Source organism: Phocoena sinus, chromosome 2 (assembly GCF_008692025.1).
Source record: "Phocoena sinus isolate mPhoSin1 chromosome 2, mPhoSin1.pri, whole genome shotgun sequence".
NCBI lineage: Eukaryota > Metazoa > Chordata > Mammalia > Artiodactyla > Phocoenidae > Phocoena > Phocoena sinus.
This window is the reverse complement of record NC_045764.1, coordinates 3,212,931-3,239,064: the sequence shown is the minus strand read 5'-3', so window position 1 is coordinate 3,239,064 and position 26,134 is coordinate 3,212,931. Positions and strand designations below refer to the sequence as shown.

The window sequence follows — 26,134 nt, the reverse complement described above, 5'->3', positions numbered from 1 at the left end:
TCGACCAACGTGGCCGCATGCACTTGGGCCGGGCACTCTGCCGGGCGGGTGACCCAGCGGCCGACACGGCCCGTCCTGGTGGGCGGCGTGCGAGCCACAGCATAAGGGCTGAGAGGACGAGGCAGGTACAGGGGCTGTGGGAGCCCAGAGGAAAGGCACCTAACGCAGGCTTCCCGAAGGGTGAGAGGCCACGGGGTCAGGAGTGAGGGGCGAAGGGGTTCGGGAAGAGGAAGCAAGCTCCGGGGAGGCCGTGCGTTAGTGTCCCCTCTGACCTTCCCAGAAACACCCAGCCGCAGGAAAATCCACGATTTAGGGGGGAACGTCTACACCATTCAGTCTCCCCAGACCCAGCCCAAGATAAACCAAGCGCAGGATGACGGTATAATACCCCCATGTGTGTTACAGTGTTTTCCAAAGAAAATCTTGATAATGATTAAAAGAATGACAGCAAGTAAGTCAGGCTTGTTGATGCATTTTATTGTGAGATGGGGGAGTCTGGTAAAAAACTAGAAAATGACCATGGTGTAACAAGGAACTTAAAAATGAAGAGTCAGGTTTGTAACTTACATACATGAATACAGGAACAAATTGGCACAAAATGTTAAACGTTGTTCCCAACACTGTTTATATAAGGTTGCCCTAGCTTGGCTTGTAAGGAAGCGAGACCTCATGGTTAGACTAATCTCTTAATAAAACCGCAGAACATCGTGCTGTTAGTCACACAGTGAATTTCAGAATTCAATAGCTTCATATTAAAAACTGGGTAAAGGTAAAATGACTTGATTGTAGTTGTAAAACTAATACATTCCCATTTAAATTCTGTTCTACAGTCCGAGGCAAGTATAAATGTTAACATAACACTGTGAAATCAAATCTCAATGCAAGAGAACCAATTGCATCTCTACTTTAAATCTTATCAACTTTCCAAATTTTCATACTAAAATATATTATTGTATTAATACAAACTACAGTATTATACACTACACTGTGTAATAAATAAAGAAATATAAAAATAAGACACATAAATATAAAAGTTTTCTAAAACTAAAAGTACATATGTCAGTTAAGAAGGGTATTAATACTGCCAGGTTTGAAGACATACAGTACAAAAACGTTGCACAGATCTATAAACTAAGAGAAATAAAATAATACTGATAGGTAAGAATCAGCTAATGTTGTTAATAAACTGGGTCCATAATAACTAACATTTGGAAACAATTATGAGCCAAAGAACAATGGCAGGTCCGTGTCTGAAATGCAAGTACATGGATAAAGCAGATTAGAAAATTTCCCTTTCATTTCTGTAGAGAAATTCTGGAAGTCAATTAACGCAAAATGATACGGAGGAATTATTAAAGGGTGAAATGTCCCAGTGTTTGGCTTCTCTGACAGAGTCAGTGGTTCTGAGTTTTATTTTAGAATTTCGATACAAGAAACAGATCAACAAATGCTAGTTATTGTAGGCCACGCATGAACGGAGGCTGGTCAGAGCCTTGAAAATACTGATAAATGGCACTTAGAGCACACAGGTCTTGCTTAAGGCCAAAGGAGATACAAAGCTTCACATCACATCCTTCATATTTGTTCACCACGTACTCAAACACAATTACGAACACCCATCTGACGACTCTGCTGTCCTCACCAGTATCAACACTGTTAGTCCCTGCAATCAGAGCTCAACGGCAATCTTTTCAACTCCATTTAAACCACATGAGTAAGAAACTTCAGCTCTTCTATCGGCTGCTTTCTTAAGGCTAACGATACACTTTAAATGAGAAGACGCTCTACTATGACAGCTAAATATTAGAAGTTACTACCTTCTAGACTGAATTTAGAAATGGTAGTTAGCACGGTTTGGAACTGCATTATACTTCTCCGTGAAGGGAATTTTGTAGTGCAGAAGTTCTCACATTTTAAAAAACATAATAAAATACTGAAGCGGATTTAGCATATGTTTACCAATAAAAAATTATAAAATTTCTCCCAATTGTACAGCTTAAGAATAAACCAACGTAAGAGTGATAATTAATACTGATAAAATGAAACAATGCCAGATGCTTGTCTAAGTAATCAGTTTCCTTTAACCTGTTGCATCTTTGCTTTCTGAGTCATTAAGTTTTCTAATCTGCTTCATGTTACAAACTTGTTCCTAACTTTGAAAAATGCATGAAAAATTACTAGGTCTGAGGTTCAGGCACACCCGGATTTTTTTTTGTGTGTGGTTTTTTTTTTTTTTTTTTGGTATTTTGTATTTTTTTAAATTTTTACTTTACACAGTAGTGAACAGAAATCACAGTATACAGGTTACTGTGTTTCCGTGAAAAGCATGTATAACATAGAACAAACTTCATTACCAATTAGAATTTTCTTTCTTTCTAGAAAAACCATCAGGCTTCATTTGTTTTCTCTTCAGACACCTGCTCAGCGCCCTGGCTGACTTTGTGTTCTAAACTGTGGGCTGGGCTTCCAGCTCCTGCGCCCTCCCTCGCACCTTCGGAGTTGGCTCGCCCCTCCCCCTCGCGCCCCTCCCCCTCGCGCCCCTCCCCCCCCTGCGGTCCTCCACTTTCCTTTTCCTCCTGCAGGTCTTCCATCTCCCTCTCCTCCTCCTCCTCCTCCTCCTCCTTGTCACTGTCCTCGTCCTCCTCCCGCGTGGAGCTCTCCCTCTCGTCAGAGTCGCCCTGCGAGGGGGAGGCGCGGGCCCCCGCGTGGTGCGCGGGCGGGCCCCCTGGGCCCGCGGCCCCCGGCTCGGGCCCCTCGGCCTCCCTCTTGCAGTAGGAGTAGCGGTGGTTCATGTGCTGGGAATAGGAGCCCGAGTGGGAGAAGCGCTTCCCGCACTTGTCGCACTGGTAGGGCTTCTCCCCGGAATGCAAGCGCGTGTGCTCGATCAGGTGATGCTTGTGTTTAAACGCCTTTTTGCAGATGCCGCACTCGTGAGGTCTTTTACCTGAAAATAAGGGCACAGCTATGAAATAAGACGGCATGAAGCCGACAGGCTTCGGGGCACTTCAGGTTGGAGATGGTTATAAATTTGTTTTTCCAAAACTGCCAGGTTCACGAGCATACATACCTGTGTGTTCGTATTTATGTCTCAACAACGAGCTACTCTTCTGGAATATCTTATCACACAAATCACAAGCATACATCCCATTTTCTGTCTTTCGCATTTTCTTTTTGGGTGGCGTGGAATCAGAGTCATTCTGATCCTCTACATTTGATACTCCTTCTGAGCTAGTGTCTTGCCTTTCATCCTAGAGGAGACAAAGAAGTAGGACAATTTCCTTTAAAATTACAAGATAAACAAGAGACATGAATAAAAGCACAGATTAAAGAACTACTGTGATTTACACTTTCCACAACTTGACCAAAGCAGGCTCCAAGGGGAGGGCCAGGTGACAGGTGGGGCTGACACAGCAGACAAAAGGGAGGGGCGCTACATACAGCCACAACCGCAGCAAACCCGGGGCCGGCTGGCGCCGAGAAGAAAGGACACCAAAAATAAGTAATACAAAACGCAGTACTAACACAGTCCACCTAGTTCCATATGAATCGTTAATTTATGAGAAATTGGCAGAAAGTTTTAACTTACCAGTTTGCTAAACAATCACAGATTTGTGACTGCATCACTTACCTTCACTTTTTCATTCTGGGTTTCACTAAGCAAAAATTAAGATTCTGTTTTTTAAAAAAGTGGTCTTCAGACTGCATCTTCCAGAACCTTAGAGTTTTGTGAACTAAACTCCACTGTCTCCCTGTCACTTTTCTAAGGAGCAAGGTGGAAACAATGTAGGAGGGTCTACATTTCTAAACAAGAACACTTGCTAAACAATGAATCTTCAGAGTTTCGGGTTAGGGATAGGGTTGGGGAGGAAACTTGGGCCTCCTGCCAGTAGAATAATTCTTCAGGGAGCCTGTAGTGGGATTGGGCCCCTAAGATCCTGTGTCTTTTCTGAAGTCTTCCATTCTAAACTCACAAATTTTCTACAAGTTCAAAGGTTTTCCACGTTTCTCACGGCTTTGTGAGGCGGGAGAAGTGCCGACATTTTTCTGGCATTTGCGAGCTGCTGATGGTGCTAAGGGGACTCGATTTTCAACGTCATGTGATCTAGTTGATGATTCACGGAAATGTCTGTGGTTCCCTGTTTATTATTCAAAGGCATGAAGAGTGTTTTATATACCCAAAATTTAGACTTGGTGAGAAATTCAGCCGTGTGAAAACTTTTTCAAGAGTTACCACAATTACGGGAAGCCCACTGGTAGCAACAGAGAGCAAAAAGCAGCAAAACACACTTGAACAGGATACCGTAATTATTTTAGCTGCACCTACTTAGAGCAAATATTTGGAAAAAAGATTGAATCAAATGAATACTAGAGATAAATTTAATCAGAAATTGATGGAAAGAAATGGAGAGACATCAAGGTCAGTGACACAGAAAAAGCCCGGACAGTGAGACACACAGCAATCACACACATTGGTTCTATCAAAACCGTCATGGATTTGGGGGGAGTTAAAGAGGAAACTGCAAACATAGATTCACAAGAATATTCCCTCATGTATCATTATGACTGAACACTACGTAGTTTACAGCTTATAAAGTCATGAGTAAATTCACTAGATGAATTCTTTATATACTTAATTTTTGTTTGTTTAAAGTTTTTTTTATAAACACATAAAAAGTGATAGCTAAGTTTGCCTGGTGTGAAATGTCTGTGAACAAGTTCTCATTTACGAATGATCATAATCGACACAGAACGTTACCGAATTTTGGGATCTGACTAGAAAACAGAAGTCTGATTAGTAAGCATTCCAGGTTTACTTTCGTCTTCTGTCTCTAGTTTCAAACAGTCAATATTTAGCTGAGACTCATCGACCCTTTTCTCAGCAGAATAACAGAACTGCCGTTGAAAAGTACTAAGGCACACATTCATCTGTTTCCTTTCAGAAATGACAGCTTAACAAGCTGCTTGGCTCTCTTGGGACTGATTTTTATTAGAAAAATTCACTGAAAAAAGTCAAACGAGCACTTGACCAGTAGAGGCCGAGGGTGCGGGCATTCTTTACCTGATTTCCGTTGGGCTGGGCCGCCCTCAGGGCTGCTTCCTGGGCCGCCGGGCTGACTGCAGTCGAGTACGTGTAGGCGACCTGGGGGATCAGCAGGGTCTGCTTGTTGGCCGCCAGCGCTCGCAAGCACGGAACGCTGTTCTGGTCGGCGATGGCCACGATCGTGGGTAACTGGGCAGTGACTGTAGGTATAGCAATATTTATGGGGTTGGCACTTGGTGGGATTACATTTACAACTGGTTCTGAGTCTGTGACACAACTGTCCTTTTGTGGCTCCTTTTTTGCACAAGACAAGTTCAAGGGTTCTTCCTGGACAGAATAAACACTGTTCTGGTAAACACTAGTGATAGTTGACCTTTCCAATAACTCTCCCTGTTGCTTTGGTAGTGAAAGATCAAGAGGTTCGACTTGTGGCTCTTCCTGTGCCCCTTCTGCCGGGTACGAGTAACCCTGTGCGTTTCCGGAGGAGGAGAGGTTGAGGGGGGATGGGGATGATGCGCTGCTTCTGGAACCATTGACCGCGGAGCCCACCGGTAGGACGGGGGAGCTAGTTATCTTCAGAGGACTCTGGAGATTCCTTGTGCCGTCCTGGGATTCATCTGCGTTTGTGGGCTGAGGCTGATCATCGTTCTTAGCAGGGATGTTGGCTTTGCCTGGCTCGGGAGAAGATGCTTCAGAAGACTGCACTGAAGTCTGTCCCGTCTGCATCTTTTCAAACCACTTTTTCACTACATCCGGCGGTAGGTTCACTGAGTCAGCAATTTTTGAGAGCTCTTCTGCACTTGGCTGTGCATTCAAAGCATAATATGCTTTCAGAAGAGACAGGAGGTTCTTTAAAGGTGGCTGGCTGGGAGACAGACTGCCGTCTCCGGACCCCGAGGGAGCAGAGGCCTCGGGCTTGGCACCTTCTGGTGTGGGGGGCAGACGGGGCTGGGCGGGCTGCTTCAGGTCATAGTGCTTTAGCTCCGGAAGTGCGCTGATGTCCCCTGGACAGTCGTCACACAGGAGGCAAGTGCTGTCATTCCCTCCTCCTTCAAAGCTTTTGTCCTTCTCAGATTTAACAGTAAGATCTTCTGGTAACTTTTCACTTTTGCAACTGTTGGTGGGGACTGGATTTTCTTTTTTTAAATTCTGAGGAACAACTTGAAGTTGGCTAGGTTGTTCAAGACTGTAGTTAATGATGATTTTGGTTGTTCCATCTTGATCAACCAGAGGAAGACTGATGGCTGAAATAACAGAATGGCCACCTTGCTGGATGGATGAAGCGCTGATTGTTTCTTGTTCTTTGGATGCAAGATTGGCTTGATTATTCTCCAAAACTTGCCTGATTACATTACCATCTACTGCCACTTTAAGTACATTCTGAATATCACTCAAGTTGATACTGATGGGGGACACCAGCCCCACCGTTGGCAGAACAACGGCCTGCACCACACCCTGAGGAGTACTGGTTGCCTGCAAGGGGCCACCACCACTGAAAACCCCATTCTGTAAAGGGGTTGAACAGTTGATTCCTGAAGCAACCACTATGGGCTTGAACTCATAATCCACAGGCTCAGTTTTGATTTGGTTTACGGAAAGTTGTTCTCGGAAGGGCTTATTCTCTATCTTCTGCCGTGTCTGTGGTCGCGTGGGACTGCCTGGTGATGCCGAGAGAGATGGTGAGGGACACTGCGAGGTCTTGAGCCCTGTTCGTGGTCGCCCGTTCACAGGCATCAGGCTGATACATTTCTTACTGCTTATGTGTGAGCTATAGGAACCGGAATGGGAAAAACGTTTCTTGCAGTTTGGGCATTCATATGGCTTCTCTCCTAAACAACAACAAGAAAATTACATTCATAAATTTTTACGTATCCACGTTTTCCCTGAAACAAGCAGTATCAATTTAAAAAGAGGTTACCATGTATGTTTGTAATATAATTTTATTTAGAATCATCACTTTACGTTCAAAACCTACGTAAATGTCATAAACGCCAGTAAAACGTGAGTCTGAGCTACGTGCTAACCAATAAGAGTCTTCTCAGCATATGTGTCCAACATTTCTGCAAACTTTTAAACGTTCAAATCATTCTCAAATACCAAAAAATTATATCCTACTCTTTCAAGTAATTTTTTTCTGATCCTGTTTCACCAATTTATGTAATTTTCTATATTTTATTCTACTTAACCATCTGTAGGAGAAATTAATATTAGAGGAAAGAAAAGTAAATCTCCCGTAAGGCTTAACACGTATGAACATCTCGCCTTAACTGTATGAGTCATGAATATCTATCCTTCCCACATCCACAGGTTTCCACAGGTTTCCTTGAAAATATCTTTTTCAATGGGAAGAAAACTTTAAATACAAGGTATTGTTATAAGCCTTGGCTTATTAAACTGGGACGTATGTACTTCTGGATATATCAGGCAATGTTTTACTGGGTATGAAAAGCATCTTACAGTTGCAGTTTTAGCGACAGTGGTTATGGTAATTTAAAACATGTAAATATTAAGACACAGATCAGACTATGTTGCACAAATGCAACGTTTCTGTGAAACGTTAGGAAAAAAACAAAGAAGCTTCCTGCTTACAGAGGCCTCCTTTAAGTTGCTTCCTTAGACCTTCCAGGGTACAAGGCCAGTAGGGCTACTTTGACAGAAAATTTTGAGAAGCACTGAGCTACCTGAAATATTTACATACAACCTATTTCTTTTCTCCTTTTGCTTTAACTTATAGTTCATCGTTTATAAGGTAAAGGTTACTGATGCCCATTTTCGGGGAGGCAGCAAAGTCCAGGTGTTGTGGGCCGTTTCCCTGCACCTGTTACAGCGAGGCTCAGCAGCTCACGGAGATGCTCTTTAAAAACCTTCTTTAGATGAATGAATGGCTAATTATGAAAATTATGAAATGTGACGATGCTGATTATCTACTCAGTAGCAAAATTAAAGCTCTTTATCTCCCCCCCCCTTTTTTTTTTGATGTTTATAGCCACTTTATTTTTTTTTAATTGATGTATAGTTGATTTGCAATGTTGTGTTAGTTTCTGGTATATTCAGCTTTATTCTTTTTTTGAATTTTTGAAATTTATTTTTTATACAGCAGGTTCTTATTAGGTATCTATTTTATACATACTAGTGTATACATGTCAATCCCAATCTCCCAGTTCATCCCACCCCCCCCCCCAACACATTCCCCCTTTCTTTTTAATAATTAAAAGGAAAGCAGCAAGAAAGTCAACGTAAGCTCTGCTAGTAATGTAACTTCAATGTTGTAAACTTTAAAACAAGTGCATTATATTTTCATAGAAATTTATATCTAAGAAATCAGAACTGGAAGGAATCTAATAAGCCCTCTATATAGCCTCCTTCTCAATGAAGAGTTCATTTTATATCATCCTTGACACTGGCTCATCTCTGCTTAACCTCCTTTATTAAAAGGAGTCTACTGCTGCTGGACAGCTCTGTGGAAGACAGTCTAGTCTGGCTCTGCTGAGGACCGTGGATCTGGGTTCAGATTCTGGCTCTGTCACAGGCTATTTTCTTAACCTTTTTAAGCCTCAGTGTTTTGGTGCATAAATAAATGTAGATACATCCTCACTGGACTGGTGTAGCAGTTATATGAGATTATATAGCAAAACTCAGTGTGCTCTCAAGAAATGTTAGTGATTCCTTCCAAAGGCAGTGAGACAGAGGTGCAGTACTAAGCCAAAGTCCGCTTGTTGGAACGCCTACTTCCCTGCACTAGTTTGCTTCTGATGCCACAGAATTGGGTTAACTTCTCTTCCACGAGCCAGACTTCCAAACTGATGAAGAGCTGTCACGTGTATTCTTCAATTTCCCTTGTGTAGGTTGAACATATCCGGGTCTTTCACGTGTTCCTCGTGGGACATGGTTTTTAGAACCCTTACTCGCTTGTTAACTCACCTCTGGAAATTCTCCAGTTTAATCAGTATCTTTCCAGTGGGATGCCTGAAATATGATTCATTACTCAAAATGCATCAGATAAAAATTTCCAGTGGGGGTAAAACAAGGGATATGTCCTAGTATCTCTCTTATTTTAACATTCTTAATTATTCGGTGGCATTTTTAGGTGAGTCCCGCTCTCTAGGAAAATAAGCATATGTAATACAGGTTACTTCTGTCTTTACAAACAGGGAGGTAGAAGAGCACAGTGGGTACGGCAGTGGCTTTGGAGACAGGATGCCTGTGTCAGAGCCCCAGCTCTGCCATGTCCCAGCTGAGTGACTGTGGACAAAGCTAAGCTTGCTGAACCTCCATTTTCTCGTAGCATCCACCTCACAGGGTTATTGTGAGAAGTATATGCCTTAGTGCATGCAGGTAACTAGAGTGTGGCCGCACAGAGTTAAGTGTTCAGTAAGCGCTAGTTATCATTATGCTTATTGGGAATCACCCTGATACTTCACCACTCCTGCAAAGTCTGCAGGACAGTTATTCTAGAGCTAAAGTCACTACGTTTGTTAGAAAAACTCTTGTTTCTAACTCTCACTTCATAGCTTACGGATGATAGCCGAAGCACATCAGCTCGCTTACCAGTCGACCTGGGTCAGTGTTTGTAACCACTCAGCCCTGGAGGTCGTATCAGGAGGGTGTGCTGCTCAAAGTTACATGTACTATGAACACTGACTTCTTTTTAATGGCTGGGTGGGTGTTCGGTTGCACCTGATGTAAAGGTTTTCCAGGCTAAAATGACTGTAAGGCCGTGGAACAAACCCAGGTTACTTGCTGGGAGGATCCCAGCCCAGGTGCAGGGGCTCCTTTGCACCCCCGTGTGTGCAGGTGTGGTGGCCTTCTCACAGCTCAGTGCCCACCCACGTGTGAAGTTCACATGACGTGTGACACACGTCTCTGCATAGGGTTCATTTCATGGGTATCAGAAGAGACCAACTATCTGGGCAATTTTAGGGCATATAATCGAGGACCCTGACCCTCAAGGTCTTATGAAAACTCCGCTGAGAAAAAAAATTACAGAGGATTCCTGAAGGATATGCAGTTCATTCATTACTAGATACTCTAAACAGTGCTTTCAAAACCATCTGTGGTGAGGGTCATTTGTTTTTTCATTAAAAAAACTTTCCAATCTCCTATGGACCAATATTGTATAAAATACAATGAAATTGTCAGAGCACTGTCTTGGTATACTAGTTTCTCAGTGTATCTGGGATGACGCTGAGTAGCCCTGCTTGAACTCTCCCCTTGGAATGGACCATCCGGGAGCCGTAGACGGGACGGCGTCCGTCAGCCACCCTGGGACAGTGCTTTTCCTGAACTGCACTTTGGTGAAATATCGTTGGCCTCTATTGAAGAATCTTATTTTAGAGAGAAAACACTATCAAATTCTCTGTTGTATTATTTTAAGGATATTTCTCAGGATGATATAAATATTTTGTTCTTTATTCTTTTTTAACTTAATTTTTAACATCCTTATTGGAGTATAATTGCTTTGCAATGGTGTGTTAGTTTCTGCTTTATAACAAAGTGAATCAGCTATATGCATACGTATATCCCCATATCCCCTCCCTCTTGCATCTCCCTCCCACCCTCCCTATCCCACCCCTCTAGGTGGTCACAGAGCACCGATATGATCTCCCTGTGCTATGTGCTATGCGGCTGCTTCCCACTAGCTGTCAGTTTTACATTTGGTAGTGTATATATGTCCATGCCACTCTCTCACTTCATCCCAGCTTACCCTTCCCCCTCCCCGTGTCCTCAAGTCCATTCTCTACGTCTTTATTCCTGTCCTGCCCCTAGGTTCTTCAGAACCTTTTTTTTAGATTCCATATATATGTGTTAGCATAGGGTATTTTTCTCTTTCTGACTTACTTCACTCTGTATGACAGACTCTGAGTCCATCCACCTCACTACAAATAACTCAGTTTCGTTTCCTTTTATGGCTGAGTAATATTCCATTGTATATATGTGCCACATCTTCTTCATCCATTCATCTGTTGATGGATCCTTAGGTTGCTTCCGTGTCCTGGCTATTGTACATAGAGCTGCAATGAACATTGTGGTACATGACTCTTTTTGAATTATGGTTTTCTCAGCGTGTATGCCCAGTAGTGGGATTGCTGGGTTGTATGGCAGTTCTACTTTTTAGTTTTTTAAGGAACCTCCATACTGTTCTCCACAGTGGCTGTATCAATTCACATTCCCACCAACAGTGCAAGAGGGTTCCCTTTTCTCCACACCCTCTCCAGCATTTATTGTTTGTAGATTTTTTGATGATGGCCATTCTGACTGGTGTGAGGTGATACCTCATTGTAGTTATGATTTGCATTTCTCTAATAATTAGTGATGTTGAGCATCCTTCCATGTGTTTGTTGGCAGTCTGTGTATCTTCTTTGGAGAAATGTCTATTTTAGGTCTTCTGCCCATTTTTGGATTGGGTTGTTTGTTTTTCTGACATTGAGCTGCATGAGCTGCTGGTGTAGTTTGGAGATTAATCCTTTGTCAGTTGCTTCATTTGCAAATATTTTCTCCTTTCTGAGGGTTGTCTTTTCATCTTGTTTATAGTAACCTTTGCTATGCAAAAGCTTTGAAGTTTCATTAGGTCCCATTTGTTTGTTTTTGTTTTTATTTCCATTTCTCCAGGAGGTGGGTCAAAAAGGATCTTGCTGTGATTTATTTCATAGAGTGTTCTGCCTATGCTTTCCTCTAAGAGTTTGATAGTTTCTGGCCTTACATTTAGGTCTTTAATCCATTTTGAGTTTATTTTTGTGTATGGTGTTAGGAAGTTTTCTAATTTCATTCTTTTACATGTAGCTGTCCAGGTTTACCAGCACCACTTATTGAAGAGGCTGTCCTTTCTCCACTATATATTCTTGCCTCCTTTATCAAAGATAAGGTGACCATATGTGCGTGGGTTTTTCTCTGGGCTTTCTATCCTGTTCCATTGATCTATCTTTCTGTTTTTGTGCCCGTACCATACTGTCTTGATCACTGTAGCTTTGTAGTATAGTCTGAAGTCCGGGAGCCTGATTCCTCCAGCTCTGTTTTTCATTCTCAAGATTGCTTTGACTATTTGGGGTCTTTTGTGTTTCCATACAAGTTGTGCAATTTTTTTGTTCTAGTTCTGTGAAAAATGCCATTGGTAGTTTGACAGGGATTGCATTGAACCTGTAGATTGCTTTGGGTAGTATAATCATTTTCACAGTGTTGATTCTTCCAATCCAAGAACACAGTATATCTCTCCATCTGTTTGTATCACCTTTAATTTCTTTCATCAGTGTCTTATAGTTTTCTGCATACAGGTCTTTTGTCTCCTTAGGTAGGTTTATTCCTAGGTATTTTATTCTTTTTGTTGCAATGGCAAATGGGAGTGTTTCCTTAATTTCTGTTTCAGAATTTTCATTATTAGTGTGTATATAGGAATGCAAGAGATTTCTGTGCATTAATTTTGTATCCTGCTACTCTACCAAATTCATTGATTAGCTGTAGTAGTCTTCCGGTAGCATCTTCAGGATTCTCTAGTACAGTATCATGTCATCAGCAAACAAACAGTGACAGTTTTACTTCTTCTTTTCCGATTTGGATTCCTGTTCTTTTTCTTCTCTGACTGCTGTGGCTAAAACTTCCAAAACTATGTTGAATAAGAGTGGTGAGAGTGGGCAACCTTGTCTTGTTCCTGATCTTAGTGGAAATGGTTTCAGTTTTTCACCATTGAGAATGATGCTGGCTGTGGGTTTGTCATATATGGCCTTTATTATGCTGAAGTAAGTTCCCTTTATGCCTACTTTCTGGAGGGTTTTTATCATAAATGGGTGTTGAATTTTGTCAGAATCCTTGCATTCATGGGATAAATCCCACTTGATCATGGTGTATGATCCTTTTAATGTGCTGTTGGATTCTGTTTGCTAGTATTTCTTTTTTTTTTTTTTTTTGTGGTACGCGGGCCTCTCCCTGTTGTGGCCTCTCCCGTTGCGGAGCACAAGCTCCAGACGCTCAGGCTCAGCGGCCATGGCTCACGGGCCCAGCCGCTCCGTGGCACGTGGGATCTTCCTGGACCAGGGCATGAACCCGTGTCCCCTGCATTGGCAGGTTTACTCTCAACCACTGTGCCACCAGGGAAGCCCTAGCCTTTATTTTAAAGTCTATTTTGTCTGATAGGAGAATTGCTACTCCAGCGTTCTTTTATTTCCATTTGCATGGAATATCTTTTTCCATCCCCTCACTTTCAGTCTGTATGTGTCCCTAGGTCTGAAGTGCACCTCTTGTAGACAGCGTATGTTTCTGTATCCATTCAGCCAGTCTGTGTTTTGGTTGGAGCATTTAATACATTTACATTTAAGGTAATTAATGGATATGTTATGTTCCAATTACCATTTTCTTAATTGTTTTGGGTTTGTTATTGTAGGTCTTTTCTTTCTCTTGTGTTTCCTGCCTAGAGAAGTTCCTTCAGCATTTGTTGTAAAGCTGGTTTGGTGGTGCTGAATTCTGTTAGCTTTTGCTTGTCTGTAAAGGTTTTCATTTCTCTGTCCAATCTGAATGAGATCCTTGCTGGGTAGAGTAATCTGGTTTGTAGGTTCTTCCCTTTCATCACCGTAAATATGTCCTGCCACTCCCTTCTGGCTTGCAGAGTTTCTGCTCAAAGATCAGCTGTTAACCTTATGGGGATTCCCTTGTATGTTATTTGTTGCTTTTCCCTTGCTGCTTTTAATTCTTTGTATTTAATTTTTGATAGTTTGATTAATATGTGTCTTGGTATGTTTCTCTTTGGATTTATCCTGTATGGGACTCTCTGTCCTCTTGGAGTTGATTGTTTCTTTTCCCATATTAGGGAAGTTTTCAACTATAATCCCTTCACATATTTTCTCAGTCCCTTTCTTTTTCTCCTCTTCTTCTGGGACCCCTGTAATTCGAATGTTGGTGTGTTTAATGTTGTCCCAGAGGTCTCTGAGACTGTCCTCAATTCATTTCATTCTTTTTTCTTTATTCTGCTCTGTGGTAGTTATTTCTACTATTTTATCTTCCAGGTCACTTATCCGTTCTTCTGCCTCAGTTATTCTGCTATTGATTCCTTCTAGAGGATTTTTAATTTCATTTATTGTGGTGTTCATCGTTGTCTGTTTGCTCTTTAGTTCTTCTAGGTCCTTGTTAAATGTTTCTTGTATTTCCTCCATTCTATTTCCAAGATTTTGGATCATCTTCACTACCATCACTCTGAATTCTTTTTCAGGTAGACTGCCTATTTCCTCTTCATTTGTTCGGTCTCATGGGTTTTTACCTTCTTCATCTGCTGCGTATTTCTCTGTCTTCTCATTGCCTAAGTTACTGCGTTTGCGGTCTCCTTTTCACAGGCTGCAGGTTCTGTTTTTGGTGTCTGCTCCAAGTGGCTAAGGTTGGTTCAGTAGGTTGTGTAGGCTTCCTGGTGGAGGAGACTGGTGCCTGTGTTCTGGTGGGTGAGGCTGGATCTTGTATTTCTGGTCGACAGTACCGTCCGTGTCCAGTGGTGTGTTTTGGGGTGTCTGTCACCTTATTATGATTTTAGGCAGCCTCTTTGCTAACGGGTGGGGTCGTGTTCCTGTCTTGCTAGTTGTTTGGCCTGGCCTGTCCAGCACTGGATCTTGCTGGTCGCTGAGTTTAGCTGGGTCTTAGCATTGAGACGGAGATCTCTGGGAGAGCTCTCGCCAATTGATATTACATGGGGCCAGGAGGTCTCTAGTGGACCAGTGTCCTGAACTCGGCTCTCCCACCTCAGAGACTCAGGCCTGACACCCGGCTGGAGCACCAAGACCCTGTCAGCCACACGGCCAGGTATGTGGGGAGAGTCTTGCCTATTGGGAAGTCTGTGGTCTTCTGCCAGCATTCTGTAGGAGTTGTTCCATATGTAGATGTATATCTGATGCATTTGTGGGGAGGAAGGTGATCTCCTCGTCTTACTCCACCATCTTGAAGGTCCTCCCTGTTCTTTATTCTTAATGATGCTTCAAGGAACAACTTTCTCTATGGACTTAGTATCAGGAAGGGTTGTGCTTTTTCCAGCAAGTGATTCTTTTTACTTACAGTCACTCCAGCAAGTGATTCTTTTTACTTACAGTCACTCTGGGTCTTGGTTACTAATTGTAGTTTTCTTACTTCCGAAACCTTAGCGTCTAATTTGTGGTCACTTCTAGCATGTGCAAAGGACTTTATATATTCCTTTTGTTCTCATGTTTACTTCATGCCTGTCTTACTTTCTTAACTTTATTTTTCTTAAATGTTTTTAAAATTTTTGCTGTATTAAAGGTGTACAAGCCTCATAGTAAATAAGAGACATAATGAATGGAGAGCAGAGCACAGTGGAAGTTTTGGTTCTATGATGCGGCCTAAATTTGCCTTATCTTTTAAAGCAGCAGCATACTGTTAGCTTATACAAAGCTCTTCACCATCAAAACTCCTAAAGTTTTTCTGTATGTACTACAGATACTAGCTCCCTACTTGATTGAGGTTGATTTTTGAATATCAGTGTAGGATTCTGTGATTATTAACTTCTTGTTTCTAGACTTATATTTTAATGTTTGGTGTGATCTGTGCATCCCAACTGTGTACCATCTATAGATCTGGTAAGTCCTCTTACATGACTGCAATATGACTGCAATAGGACCATATGACGTTCATTTTGTATGTGAATCTTACTTCAGGAAGGGATGCTTCTGAACTCATTGTACAAGGCCAGCATCAGCCTGATACCAAAACCAGACAAAGACACTTTATAAAAATTTACAAACAAACTCATAGAAAAAGAGATCAGATCTGTGATTACCAGAGGCGGCGGGGGCGGGGGGGGGGGGGGCGGGGGTGGGGGGGGGAATTGGATGAAGGTGGTCAAAAAAGGTACAAACTTTCAGTTATAAGAAGTTATAAGATAAATAAGTACTAGGAATGCAATGTATACCATGATAAGTATAATTAACACTGCTGCATGTTATATATGAAAGTTGAGAGTAAATCCTAAGAGATCTCATCACAAGGAAAATATTTTTTTCTATAATTTTGCGTCTGTATGAGATGGATGTTCACTAAACTTACTGTGATAATCATTTCATGATGTACGTAAGTCAGATCACACTGTACACCTTAAACTTATACAGTGCTATATGTCAATTATATCTCAATAAGGACAGTGGTGTAAGAGGAAAAAAGGTCCATTTAGTATATATTAATATATGTTAATATTAATATATATGTATAAAATTGATGAAAACTGTTCAATGGCACAGGAGCTGAGAGGCTGAGAAACAGGATCCTGTTCCAGGCTCTAAAAGACAATCTTTACTTTCCAGACACATTATTAATGTGTAAAAATTTTTAAATGTATTTGTATGAATCTTGGTTTAAGTGGTAACTTTAACATTATTTAGCCCTCAACAACCAATTCAGCACAACTTCTATAAATGCAGTTCCAAAATAAAACACAGATATCACCAACCAGCCCTCATAAAGCCACCCAACTCTACTCTTTTTGCAGGACATTTGTAAAATCTTCACAAAATAAGCATGTGCAGACACATAATTTCCCACTCATTAGCTAACAGCTGTTTTTCATTAAAATTAAGACTTAAGTAATATCAGAATTAATCAGGAGACGAACAGAGTTCATAATGCAATGCAAATGTGGGATAGTTTCTAGGTTTTGATAGCTTTTGTGGAAACAATTTTCTAAACAGACATAACATTTTTACCATATAGTAATGTTCATTTTGTACGTAAAGCTGCAGACAGACAATGACTAGTGTAGAAGAGAAGGGTGAGATGAGGGCAGAGCACATTTCCCTAGTCTAGGTCCCCCTTCACGCCTCAGTCCGTGCCCTGCTGTGCTGCTCTCGCCCGCTGACTCCACAGCACCCGTGCCACCTCCTGCCTCGAGTTCCATTTCTACCTCTCTCATGTAAAGAAGAGTGTCTTCATCTCCTCCCTCCCTTGGGCACACGGTACCCCTATAGTCTTTATCATTCCCTTGTTAACTGTGCAGAGGAGGCGATGAAATAACATTCACCAGAAAGCTGAAGTGTTTTCAGGTTGTATGTCTGGTTAACGCATGCTATATTCTGATGAGGAAATGTGGAGTATGTCCTATTGACTTGCTATACTTTAGTCAAAGATTAAGATTCCAGTAAAACACCATTTACAAGCAGAAGATTTCTCCAGGTTTGTCTTTATCCTAAAAGAAAAGCAGCGTTTCTAATCGTGTGTAGATCGCAAGTGATATTAATTTATTACCGTAATTGCTATGATATTCAACCATAGACAAAGAAAACAAATATTTACCACTGTGGATTCTTAAGTGCTCTTTTAGATGGTGTTTGTATTTGAAAGCTTTTCCACATTCAGTGCACTTGAATTTACGATTACCCCCAGACTGCGTCACATGTCTCTGTAAGAAAGAATTGGTGTTTTATTTATAAAGCAAAAAGGCTTTAAGGAACATCCAATCTACTAAAAGGAATGTTTTGGTGATTCTCAAATTTTAACAGTCACAAAAATCTAACACTGGGAATATTACCAAAAAGGAGGTTGATCATGGCAACAGAATTGTGACATAAAGGAAAATCTCCGCTTCCTAAAGGATCAGCAGTATGAAGCAGCACAGCGTCAGCACAAACACTACGCGCTTTGCTAGGAACGAGAGGCCACGTCGCCTGCAGTCTGATCCACAGATAAAGGAACTGCAGTCGAGGACATCCAGTCATCTGTCTCTAGCACAATTACTACACACACAGAAGAAAAGGCTGGGCTTTCTCAGCACCTTAGCCTGTCTCTAGTAAGTTTGGTATTTCCAAAATGTACCTTAATCTGATGATTTAACAAGCACTTCCATTTTTTTCAGCCCAATATGGGTGGTTGTACTAGCTTTCTGCCTGGCTTACCAAATCCCTACTTCTGTATACTTCGAATATATCCTGTACCCTCTATTACTCTTACAGAAGCACCGCTGGAACTGAATTATTCAACCAATTCTGCTCAGAGATTTCTAGAGGATTCCTCTCCACCCCTGAACCCAGATTCTACTACTACAGACGCCAGGTTCATAGCCCCTGAGTTTCCAGGCTTCTTCACCAATCCCCGCTCAGGAGCCTATGTCCCAGTCGTCCAGTGAGCCCCAGTCTTCTGCACACGTACTGCTCTTCACCTCCTTGCTCTGATTTATACTATCCCTTACTTCTTGGCTGTGCTTCCCCTGAATTCTGACCGTTAAGATTCTACCCATCTGTCAAAGGCTCAAGCTCTGCTTGCTGTGCGCTCTCCCTCACTGGAATCTCCCTTCTTCTGTCCTTCGTACAGGAAGGACAGAGCACGTACCATGCTCTACTTCACCCAAACCCCTGGCTTTGAAACCGAACATACGGTGACAACTCCCAAATGTCTCTCGCTCGACGTCTCGCATCCCCTCAATGCCAGGCCCTCGCTGGCCGCTCCCTCGATGGTCCCCACTGGGAAGCAACAGGCCTGCGGTGACGCCTGCATTTCTCTCCTGGAAGAGTCGGCCCTCCCCTCGTGTGTCTCTTACCTCTGTGAATAACCCCCTCATTGATCTGATCATCACTTAAGCCCTGAACTTCGGAGGAATCCCTGATCCCTCTCTTTCCATTAGACCCTTGTTCAATCCCTCAGCAAGCCATCCTGCACCCACGGTCCCTAACGATGTTGTGTCTGCCACACCGACCACCTCTGGCTTAGATCACAGCCTCTAAGTGGCCTCCCTGCTTCCTTCTTGTCTCTCTCAGTCTACTTTCCACCCAAGAGTCCGTGCTGCCTTAGAATTATAAAGACAAAATGCAGTATCTTTCAGTGGCTTCCCTATCACACTTATTCTCAGAAAGGTCTCCCTACCCTGTAAAAAAAAAAGAAAAACTTTCTATCCTCTTACTCTTGCCTTATTTTTTCATCATTCTACCTGCTTTTATATCTTACATTTCTGTCACCTACTAATACACGCCTTCTACTGGCAGGGACTTTGCTCATGTTTTTCACTATTGTGCCTTTAACACCTACAACAGGCCTCATACAGAATCGAAACTCAGACACTTTTCAAAGGCCAGCACGGCAGATGGTCTGCACTTTGGTCCTAACCTAAATTGTTCCCAATTCTGTTTCTCACATTATTACATTTATCACGGCTCCTTTCTGACGTTGGTCTGACTACATACTTCACGTATAAAACCGACTACCTTTGCAAAACCCATCAGAGAAATCCTCACAGAAAGTGGCTTTCACCCTCATCAGAGATCTTACAATTTTATAGCAGCATCTCCTGCTTTCCCCACCAGTTCCATCTGTCCTCTGAAGGTCCCTTCCTTTGACAAGGGCCCTCAGGGTAGAGGATGTGGGGCAGCAGAGGCAGGACGGGCTGCTCCCCACACATCACCTGGCAGACCCTTTCCCCAGGGCTTGTCTATAGCATGGTCATGTGGGGACACCAGGGTGACAAGAGCATGCATCTGTATTGTCCCTGACAAGACTCGTGCGGGGCAGATGTGAACAGATGGGCTCTGTCTTCCGTGTGTCAGTTTTCTCCTCTCCTGGCGCTCGGTCCACCCCAAGTGCCCTGCGTGGACTGAGCCACTGACCCACCTAAGGAGAAGCTTGGTTCTTGCTCCCTGCCTGCCACCCTCCCACACCCCTTATCTTAGTTCGTGAGTGTTGTCCCCAGAGTCCTGAGAAGACAGGCTGACCCTTCTCATCTTTCTGTTGCAGTTTTCTGGTTTGGGGTAACTTGTCCTCTAGGGGATCTGTGACTTAGGCGCACACAGATAAGACTCTCATGCACTCAGGTAGACAGATGTTCACATCCTTGGATATAAGAAACTGGACATAGCCTCAACATACCCTGTGCAGCTGAATATTTACTTGACTTTTAAATCTAGAATTAAGTAGCTAAATTTCATTACTTGCAGTTGCTGGTTATCAGGATCTTATAAAAGGACAACTGGCAAAAGCTTCTTTAACTTTAACCTGTACTTAAATACACAGCCAACAATTTAAATGTAACTTACACTTACAGGATAGTCTTGGTTTACGCTTCTAGAAATTGAGGCAAAGTGAAACAAGTAGAATAAACCATACGAAAATTGAATCTTCAGATTAAAAATGGTTTAGAGTCTAAACTTTAGATTTTTCGAGGCATGCAGTTTATGTAATCAGTTATTTTCTCTACACTGAACATTCCAGTAGTATGTATTCTGAAATTCTAAACGTAAGGCAGTATTTGTTATGGTATAAGCAAAACAATTAAATTGAGATGAAAGGGACCTACCTGAAAAAGAAAAAAACTTAGTTACCTCTAAAGTAGTGTTCATATGTGCTTTTAAAATCAGAAATGACCAGATAATCCAAATGAATAATCTCTTTCCTTTTCATAAGGCTGTAGACCAGACACATCCCCTAAAATTTTCAGTATATTAAAACCCTCGCCTTCTGTGGAGGGGTGAGTTCTCAGTGTGGAAATTTCGTGAATGCAGTCTTTCCACTTACTTGATCTCTTCCTGATTTATGGGAGGTCATGTGACGTTCGAGCTGGGTTCTGTACGCAAAGGTGTAACTGCACAGGGAGCAACTGAAGTTGTCTTCGTTCTTTTCATGGCGATATTTAATGTGTTCTTTCAGAGAGGTAAAGCGTTTATATCCTCTGTCACAATATGGGCAGGTAAGTAACTGGGAAAATGCATCTGGTGTTCCTGTAAAAGAAGGATCATATATTTTAACTTTAAAACGTTAAAAAAATATTGCCAGGACATACCTTCAAGATGGCGGAACAGTAAGATGCGGAGATTACCTTCCTCCCCACAGATACACTAGAAATACATCTACACGTGGAACAACTCCTACAGAACACCTACTGAACGCTGGCAGAAGACCTCAGACCTCCCAAAAGGCAAGAAACTCCCCACGTACCTGGGTAGGGCAAAAGAAAAAAGAAAAAACAGAGACAAAATAGGTACGGGACCTGCACCAGTGGGAGGGAGCTGTGAAGGAGGAAAGGTTTCCACACACTGGAAGCCCCTTCGCGGGCGGAGACTGCGGGTGGCGGACGGGGGAGCTTCGAGGCCGCGGAAGAGAGCGCAGGAACGGGTGTGGAGGGCAAAGCGGGGAGATTGCAGCACAGAGGATCGGTGCCGACCGGCACTCACCAGCCCCAGAGGCTTGTCTGCTCACCCGCCGGGGCGGGCGGGGCTGGGAGCTGAGGCTCGGGCTTCGGTCGGTCGGAGCGCAGGGAGAGGACTGGGGTTGGCGGCGTGAACACAGCCCGCAGGGGGTTAGTGCGCCACGGCTGGCCGGGAGGGAGTCCGGGGAAAAGTCTGGACCTGCCGAAGAGGCAAGAGACTTTTTCTTCCCTCTTTGTTTCCTGGTGCGCGAGGAGAGGGGATTCAGAGCGCTGCTTAAGGGAGCTCCAGAGACGGGCGCGAGCCGCGGCTAACAGCACAGACCCCAGAGACGGGCAGGAGACGCTAAGGCCGCTGCTGCCGCCGCCAAGAAGCCTGTGTGCGAGCACAGGTCACTCTCCACACCCCCTTCCAGGGAGCCTGTGCAGCCCGCCACTGCCAGGGTCCCGGGATCCAGGGACAACTTCCCCGGGAGAATGCTCGGCCCGCCTCAGGCTGGTGCAACATCACGCCGGCCTCTGACGCTGCAGGCTCGCCCCGCACGCCGTGTCCCTCCCTCCCCCGGCCTGAGTGAGCCAGAGCCCCCGAATCAGCGGCTCCTTTAACCCCGTCCTGTCTGAGCCAAGAACAGACGCCCTCCAGCAATCCTACATGTAGAGGTGGGGCCAAATCCAAAGCTGAGCCCCGGGAGCTGTGCGAACAAGGAAGAGAAAGGGAAATCTCTCCCAGCAGCCTCAGGAGCAGCGGATTAAAGCTCCACAATCAACTTGATGTACCTGCATCTGTGGAATACCTGAATAGACAAGAGTCATCCCAAACTGAGGAGGTGGACTTTGGGAGCGACTGTAGACTTGGGTCTGGTTTTATCTTAGTTTAGTGTTTAGAGCTTGTTATCACTGGTAGTTTTTTTTTTTTTTTTTGCGGTACACGGGCCTCTCACTCTTGTGGCCTCTCCCGTTGCAGAGCACAGGCTCCGGACGCGCAGGCTCAGCGGCCATGGCTCACAGGCCCAGCCGCTCCGCGACATGTGGGATCTTCCCAGACCAGGACACGAACCCATGTCCCCTGCATCAGCAGGCGGACTCTCAACCACTGTGCCACCAGGGAAGCCCACTGGTAGATTTTTTATTGATTTGGTTGCTCTCTTCCTTTTTTTCCTTTTAGATATATATATTTTTTCCTTTTTCTCTTTTTGTGAGTGTGTATGTGTATGCTTCTTTCTGTGATTTTTGTCTGTATAGCTTTGCTTTACCATTTGTCCTATGGTTCTGTCTGTCTAATATAGTTTTGAGCACTTGTTATAATTGGGGGATTTGTTTTTTGGTTTGGTTGCTCTATTCTTTCTTTCCCCTTTTTTAAAATTACTTTTTAATTCTTTTTATTTTTAATAATTAAAATTTTTAATAACTTTCTTTTCTTTCTTTCTTTATCCTTTATCCCTTTTCTTCTGAGCTATGTGGCTGACAGGGTCTTGGTGCTCCAGCTGGGTGTCAGGCCTGTGCCTCGGGTGAGAGAGCTGAGTTCAGGACACTGGTCCACCAGAGACCTCCCGGCTCCACGTAATATCAGTCAGCGAAAGCTCTCCCAGAGATCTCCATCTCAATGCTAAGACTCAGCTCCACTCAATGACCAGCAATCTCTAGTGCTCGACAGGCCATGCCAAACAACTAGCAAGACAGGAACACAACACAACCCATTAGCAGAGAGGCTGCCTAAAATCATAATAAGGTGACAGACACCCCAAAACACACCACTGGACGTGGTCCTCCTGCCCAACAGAAAGACAAGATCCAGCCTCATCCACCAGAACACAGGCACCAGTCCCCTCCACCAGGAAGCTTACACAACCCCAGTGAATCAACCTTACCCACTGGGGGCAGACACCAAAAACAACGGGAACTACGAACATGCAGCCTGCAAAAAGGAGACCCCCCCCAAAACAGCAAGTTAAGCAAAGTGAGAAGACAGAGAAACACACAGCAGATGAAGGAGCAAGCTAAAAACCCACCAGACCAAACGAAGAGGAAATAGGCAGTCTACATGAAAAAGAATTCAGAGTAATGTCAGTAAAGATGATCCAAAATCTTGGAGGAAATACAAGAAACGTTTAACAAGGACTTAGAAGAACTAAAGAGCAAACAGACAATGAAGAACAGATAAGTGACCTGGAAGATAAAATAGTGGAAATAACTAATGCAGAGCAGAATAAAGAAAAAAGAATGAAAAGAATTGAGGACAGTCTCAGAGACCTCTGGGACAACATTAAACACACCAACATTCGAATTACAGGGGTCCCAGAAGAAGAAGAAGAGAAAAAGAAAGGGATGTCCAAGAAAATACTTGAAGACATTATAGCTGAAAACTTCCCTAATGTAGGAAATAGTCAAGCAAGTCCAGGAAGCACAGAGTCCCATACAGAAACATGTCAAGACACACATTAATTAAACTAGAAAAAATTAAATACAAAGAAAATATATTAAAAGCAGCAAGGGAAAAACAACAAACAACATACAAGGGAATCCCCATAAGGTTAACAGCTGAGCTTTCAGCAGAAACTCTGCAAGCCAGAAGGGAGTGGCAGGACATATTTAAAGTGATGAAAGGGAAGAACCTACAACCAAGAGTACTCTACCCAGCAAGGGTCTCATTCAGATTCGATAAGAGAAATTAAAACCTCTACAGACAAGCAAAAGCTAAGAGAATTCACCACCAGACTAGCTTAACAACAAATGCTAAAGGAACTTCTCTAGGCAGGAAACACAAAAGAAGGAAAAGACCTACAATAACAAACCCAAAACAATTACGAAAATGGTAATAGGAACATACGTATCTATAACTAGCTTCAATGTAAATGGATTAAATGCTCCAACCAAAAGACATAGACTGGCTGAATGGATAGAAAAACAAGACCCATATATATGCTGTCTACAAGAGACCCACTTCAGACCTAGGCACACATACAGACTGAAAGTGAGGGGATGGAAAAAGATACTCCATGCAAATGGAAATGAAAAGAAAGCTGGAGTAGCAATTCTCCTATCAAACAGACACAAGAGACAAAGAAGAACACTACATAATGATCAAGGGATCAATCCAAGAAGAAGATATAACAATCGTAAATATTTATGCAGCCAACATAGGAGCATCTCAATACATAAGGCAAATGCTAACAACCACAAAGGGGAAATCAACAGTAACAGAACTGTAGTAGGGGACTTTAACACCCCACTTTCACCAATGGACGGATCATCCAAAATGAAAATAAATAAGGAAACACAAGCTTTAAATGATACATTAAACAAGATGGACTTAATTGATATTTATAGGACATTCCATCCAAAAACAACAGAATACACTTTCTTCTCAAGTGCTCATGGAACATTCTCCAGGATAGATCATCTCTTGGGTCACAGATCAAGCCTTGGTAAGTTTAAGAAAACTGAAATTATATCGAGTATCTTTTCTGACCACAATGCTATGAGATTAGATATCAATTACAGGAAAAAAAACGATGGAGGCTAAACAATACACTACTAAATAACTAAGAGGTCACTAAAGAAATCAAAGAGGAAATCCAAAAATACCTAGAAACAATGACAAGTGAAAACACAACGACCCAAAACCTATGGGATGCAGCAAAAAGCACTTCTAAGAGGGAAGTTTATAGCAATACAATCCTACCTCAAGAAACAAGAAACATCTCAAATAAACAACCTAACCTTACACCTAAAGCAATCAGAGAAAGAAAAACAAAAATATCCAAAAGTTAGCAGAAGGAAAGAACTCATAAACATCAGATCAGATATAAATGAAAAAGAGATGAAGGAAACAGTAGCAAAGATCAGTAAAATTAAAAGCTGGTTCTTTGAGAAGATAAGCAAAATTGATACACCATTAGCCAGACTCATCAAGAAAAAAAAGGGAGAAGACTCAAATAAATAGAAATGAAAAAGGAGACAAGTGACACTGCTGAAATACAAAGGATCATGAGAGATTACTACAAGCAACTATATGCCAATAAAATGGACAACCTGGAAGAAACGGACAAATTCTTAGAAATGCGCAACCTGCCAAGACTGAATCAGGAAGAAATAGAAAATATGAACAGACCAATCACAAGCACTAAAATTGAGACTGTGATTAAAAATCTTCCAACAAACAAAAGCCCAGGACCAGATGGCTTTACAGGCGAATTCTATCAGACATTTAGAGAAGAGCTAACACCTATCCTTGTTAAACTCTTCCGAGGGAGGAACATCCCCAAAACTCATCCCCAAGACTCATTCTACAAGGCCACCCTCACCCTGATACCAAAACCAGACAAAGATGTCACAAAGAAAGAAAACTACAGGCCAACACCACTGATGAACATAGGTGCAAAAATCCTCAACAAAATGCTAGCAAACAGAATCCAACAGCACATTAAAAGGATCATACACCATGATCAGTTGGGGTTTTTCCCAGGAATGCAAGGATTCTTCAGTCTACGCAAATCAGTCAATGTGATACATCCTATTAACAAACTGAAGGAGAAAAAGCTTTCGACAAAATTCAACACCCAACACCCATTTCCCTCCAGAAAGTAGGCATAGAGGGAACGTACCTCAACATAATGAAGGCCATATATGACAAACCCACAGCCAACATCATTCTCAATGGTGAAAAACTGAAACCATTTCCTCTAAGATCAGGAACAAGACAAGGTTGTCCACTCTCACCACTATAATTCAATATAGTTTTGTAAGTTTTAGCCACAGCAATCAGAGAAGAAAAAGAAATAAAAGGAATCCAAATTGGAAAAGAAGTAAAGCTGTCACTGTTTGTAGATGACATAATACTATACATAGAGAATCCTAATCCTAAAGATGCTCCCAGAAAACTACTAGAGCTAATCAATGAATTTGGTAAAGCAGCAGGATACAAAATTAATGCACAGAAGTCTCTTGCATTCCTCCCATTTACCATTGCAATGAAAAGAATAAAACACCTAGGAATA

General features: G+C 42.6%; 1 protein-coding gene across 5 annotated transcripts in view; it reads right to left on the bottom strand.

Moving 5' to 3' along the window:
* Nucleotides 1-456: 456 nt before the first annotated feature.
* ZEB1 (zinc finger E-box binding homeobox 1) overlaps nucleotides 457-26,134 on the bottom strand; it is a 190,594-nt gene continuing 164,916 nt past the window's right edge. For all 5 annotated transcript variants that reach the window (XM_032624697.1, XM_032624698.1, XM_032624699.1 and 2 more), the window contains 5 exons: nucleotides 20,510-20,712; nucleotides 17,306-17,411; nucleotides 5,060-6,870; nucleotides 3,068-3,248; nucleotides 457-2,944 (listed from right to left, as the gene is read on the bottom strand). In XM_032624697.1, the coding sequence (XP_032480588.1) occupies nucleotides 2,388-2,944; nucleotides 3,068-3,248; nucleotides 5,060-6,870; nucleotides 17,306-17,411; nucleotides 20,510-20,712 (2,858 nt within the window). In that variant the 3' untranslated portion in view covers nucleotides 457-2,387. The remainder of the gene's footprint in view (nucleotides 2,945-3,067; nucleotides 3,249-5,059; nucleotides 6,871-17,305; nucleotides 17,412-20,509; nucleotides 20,713-26,134) is intronic.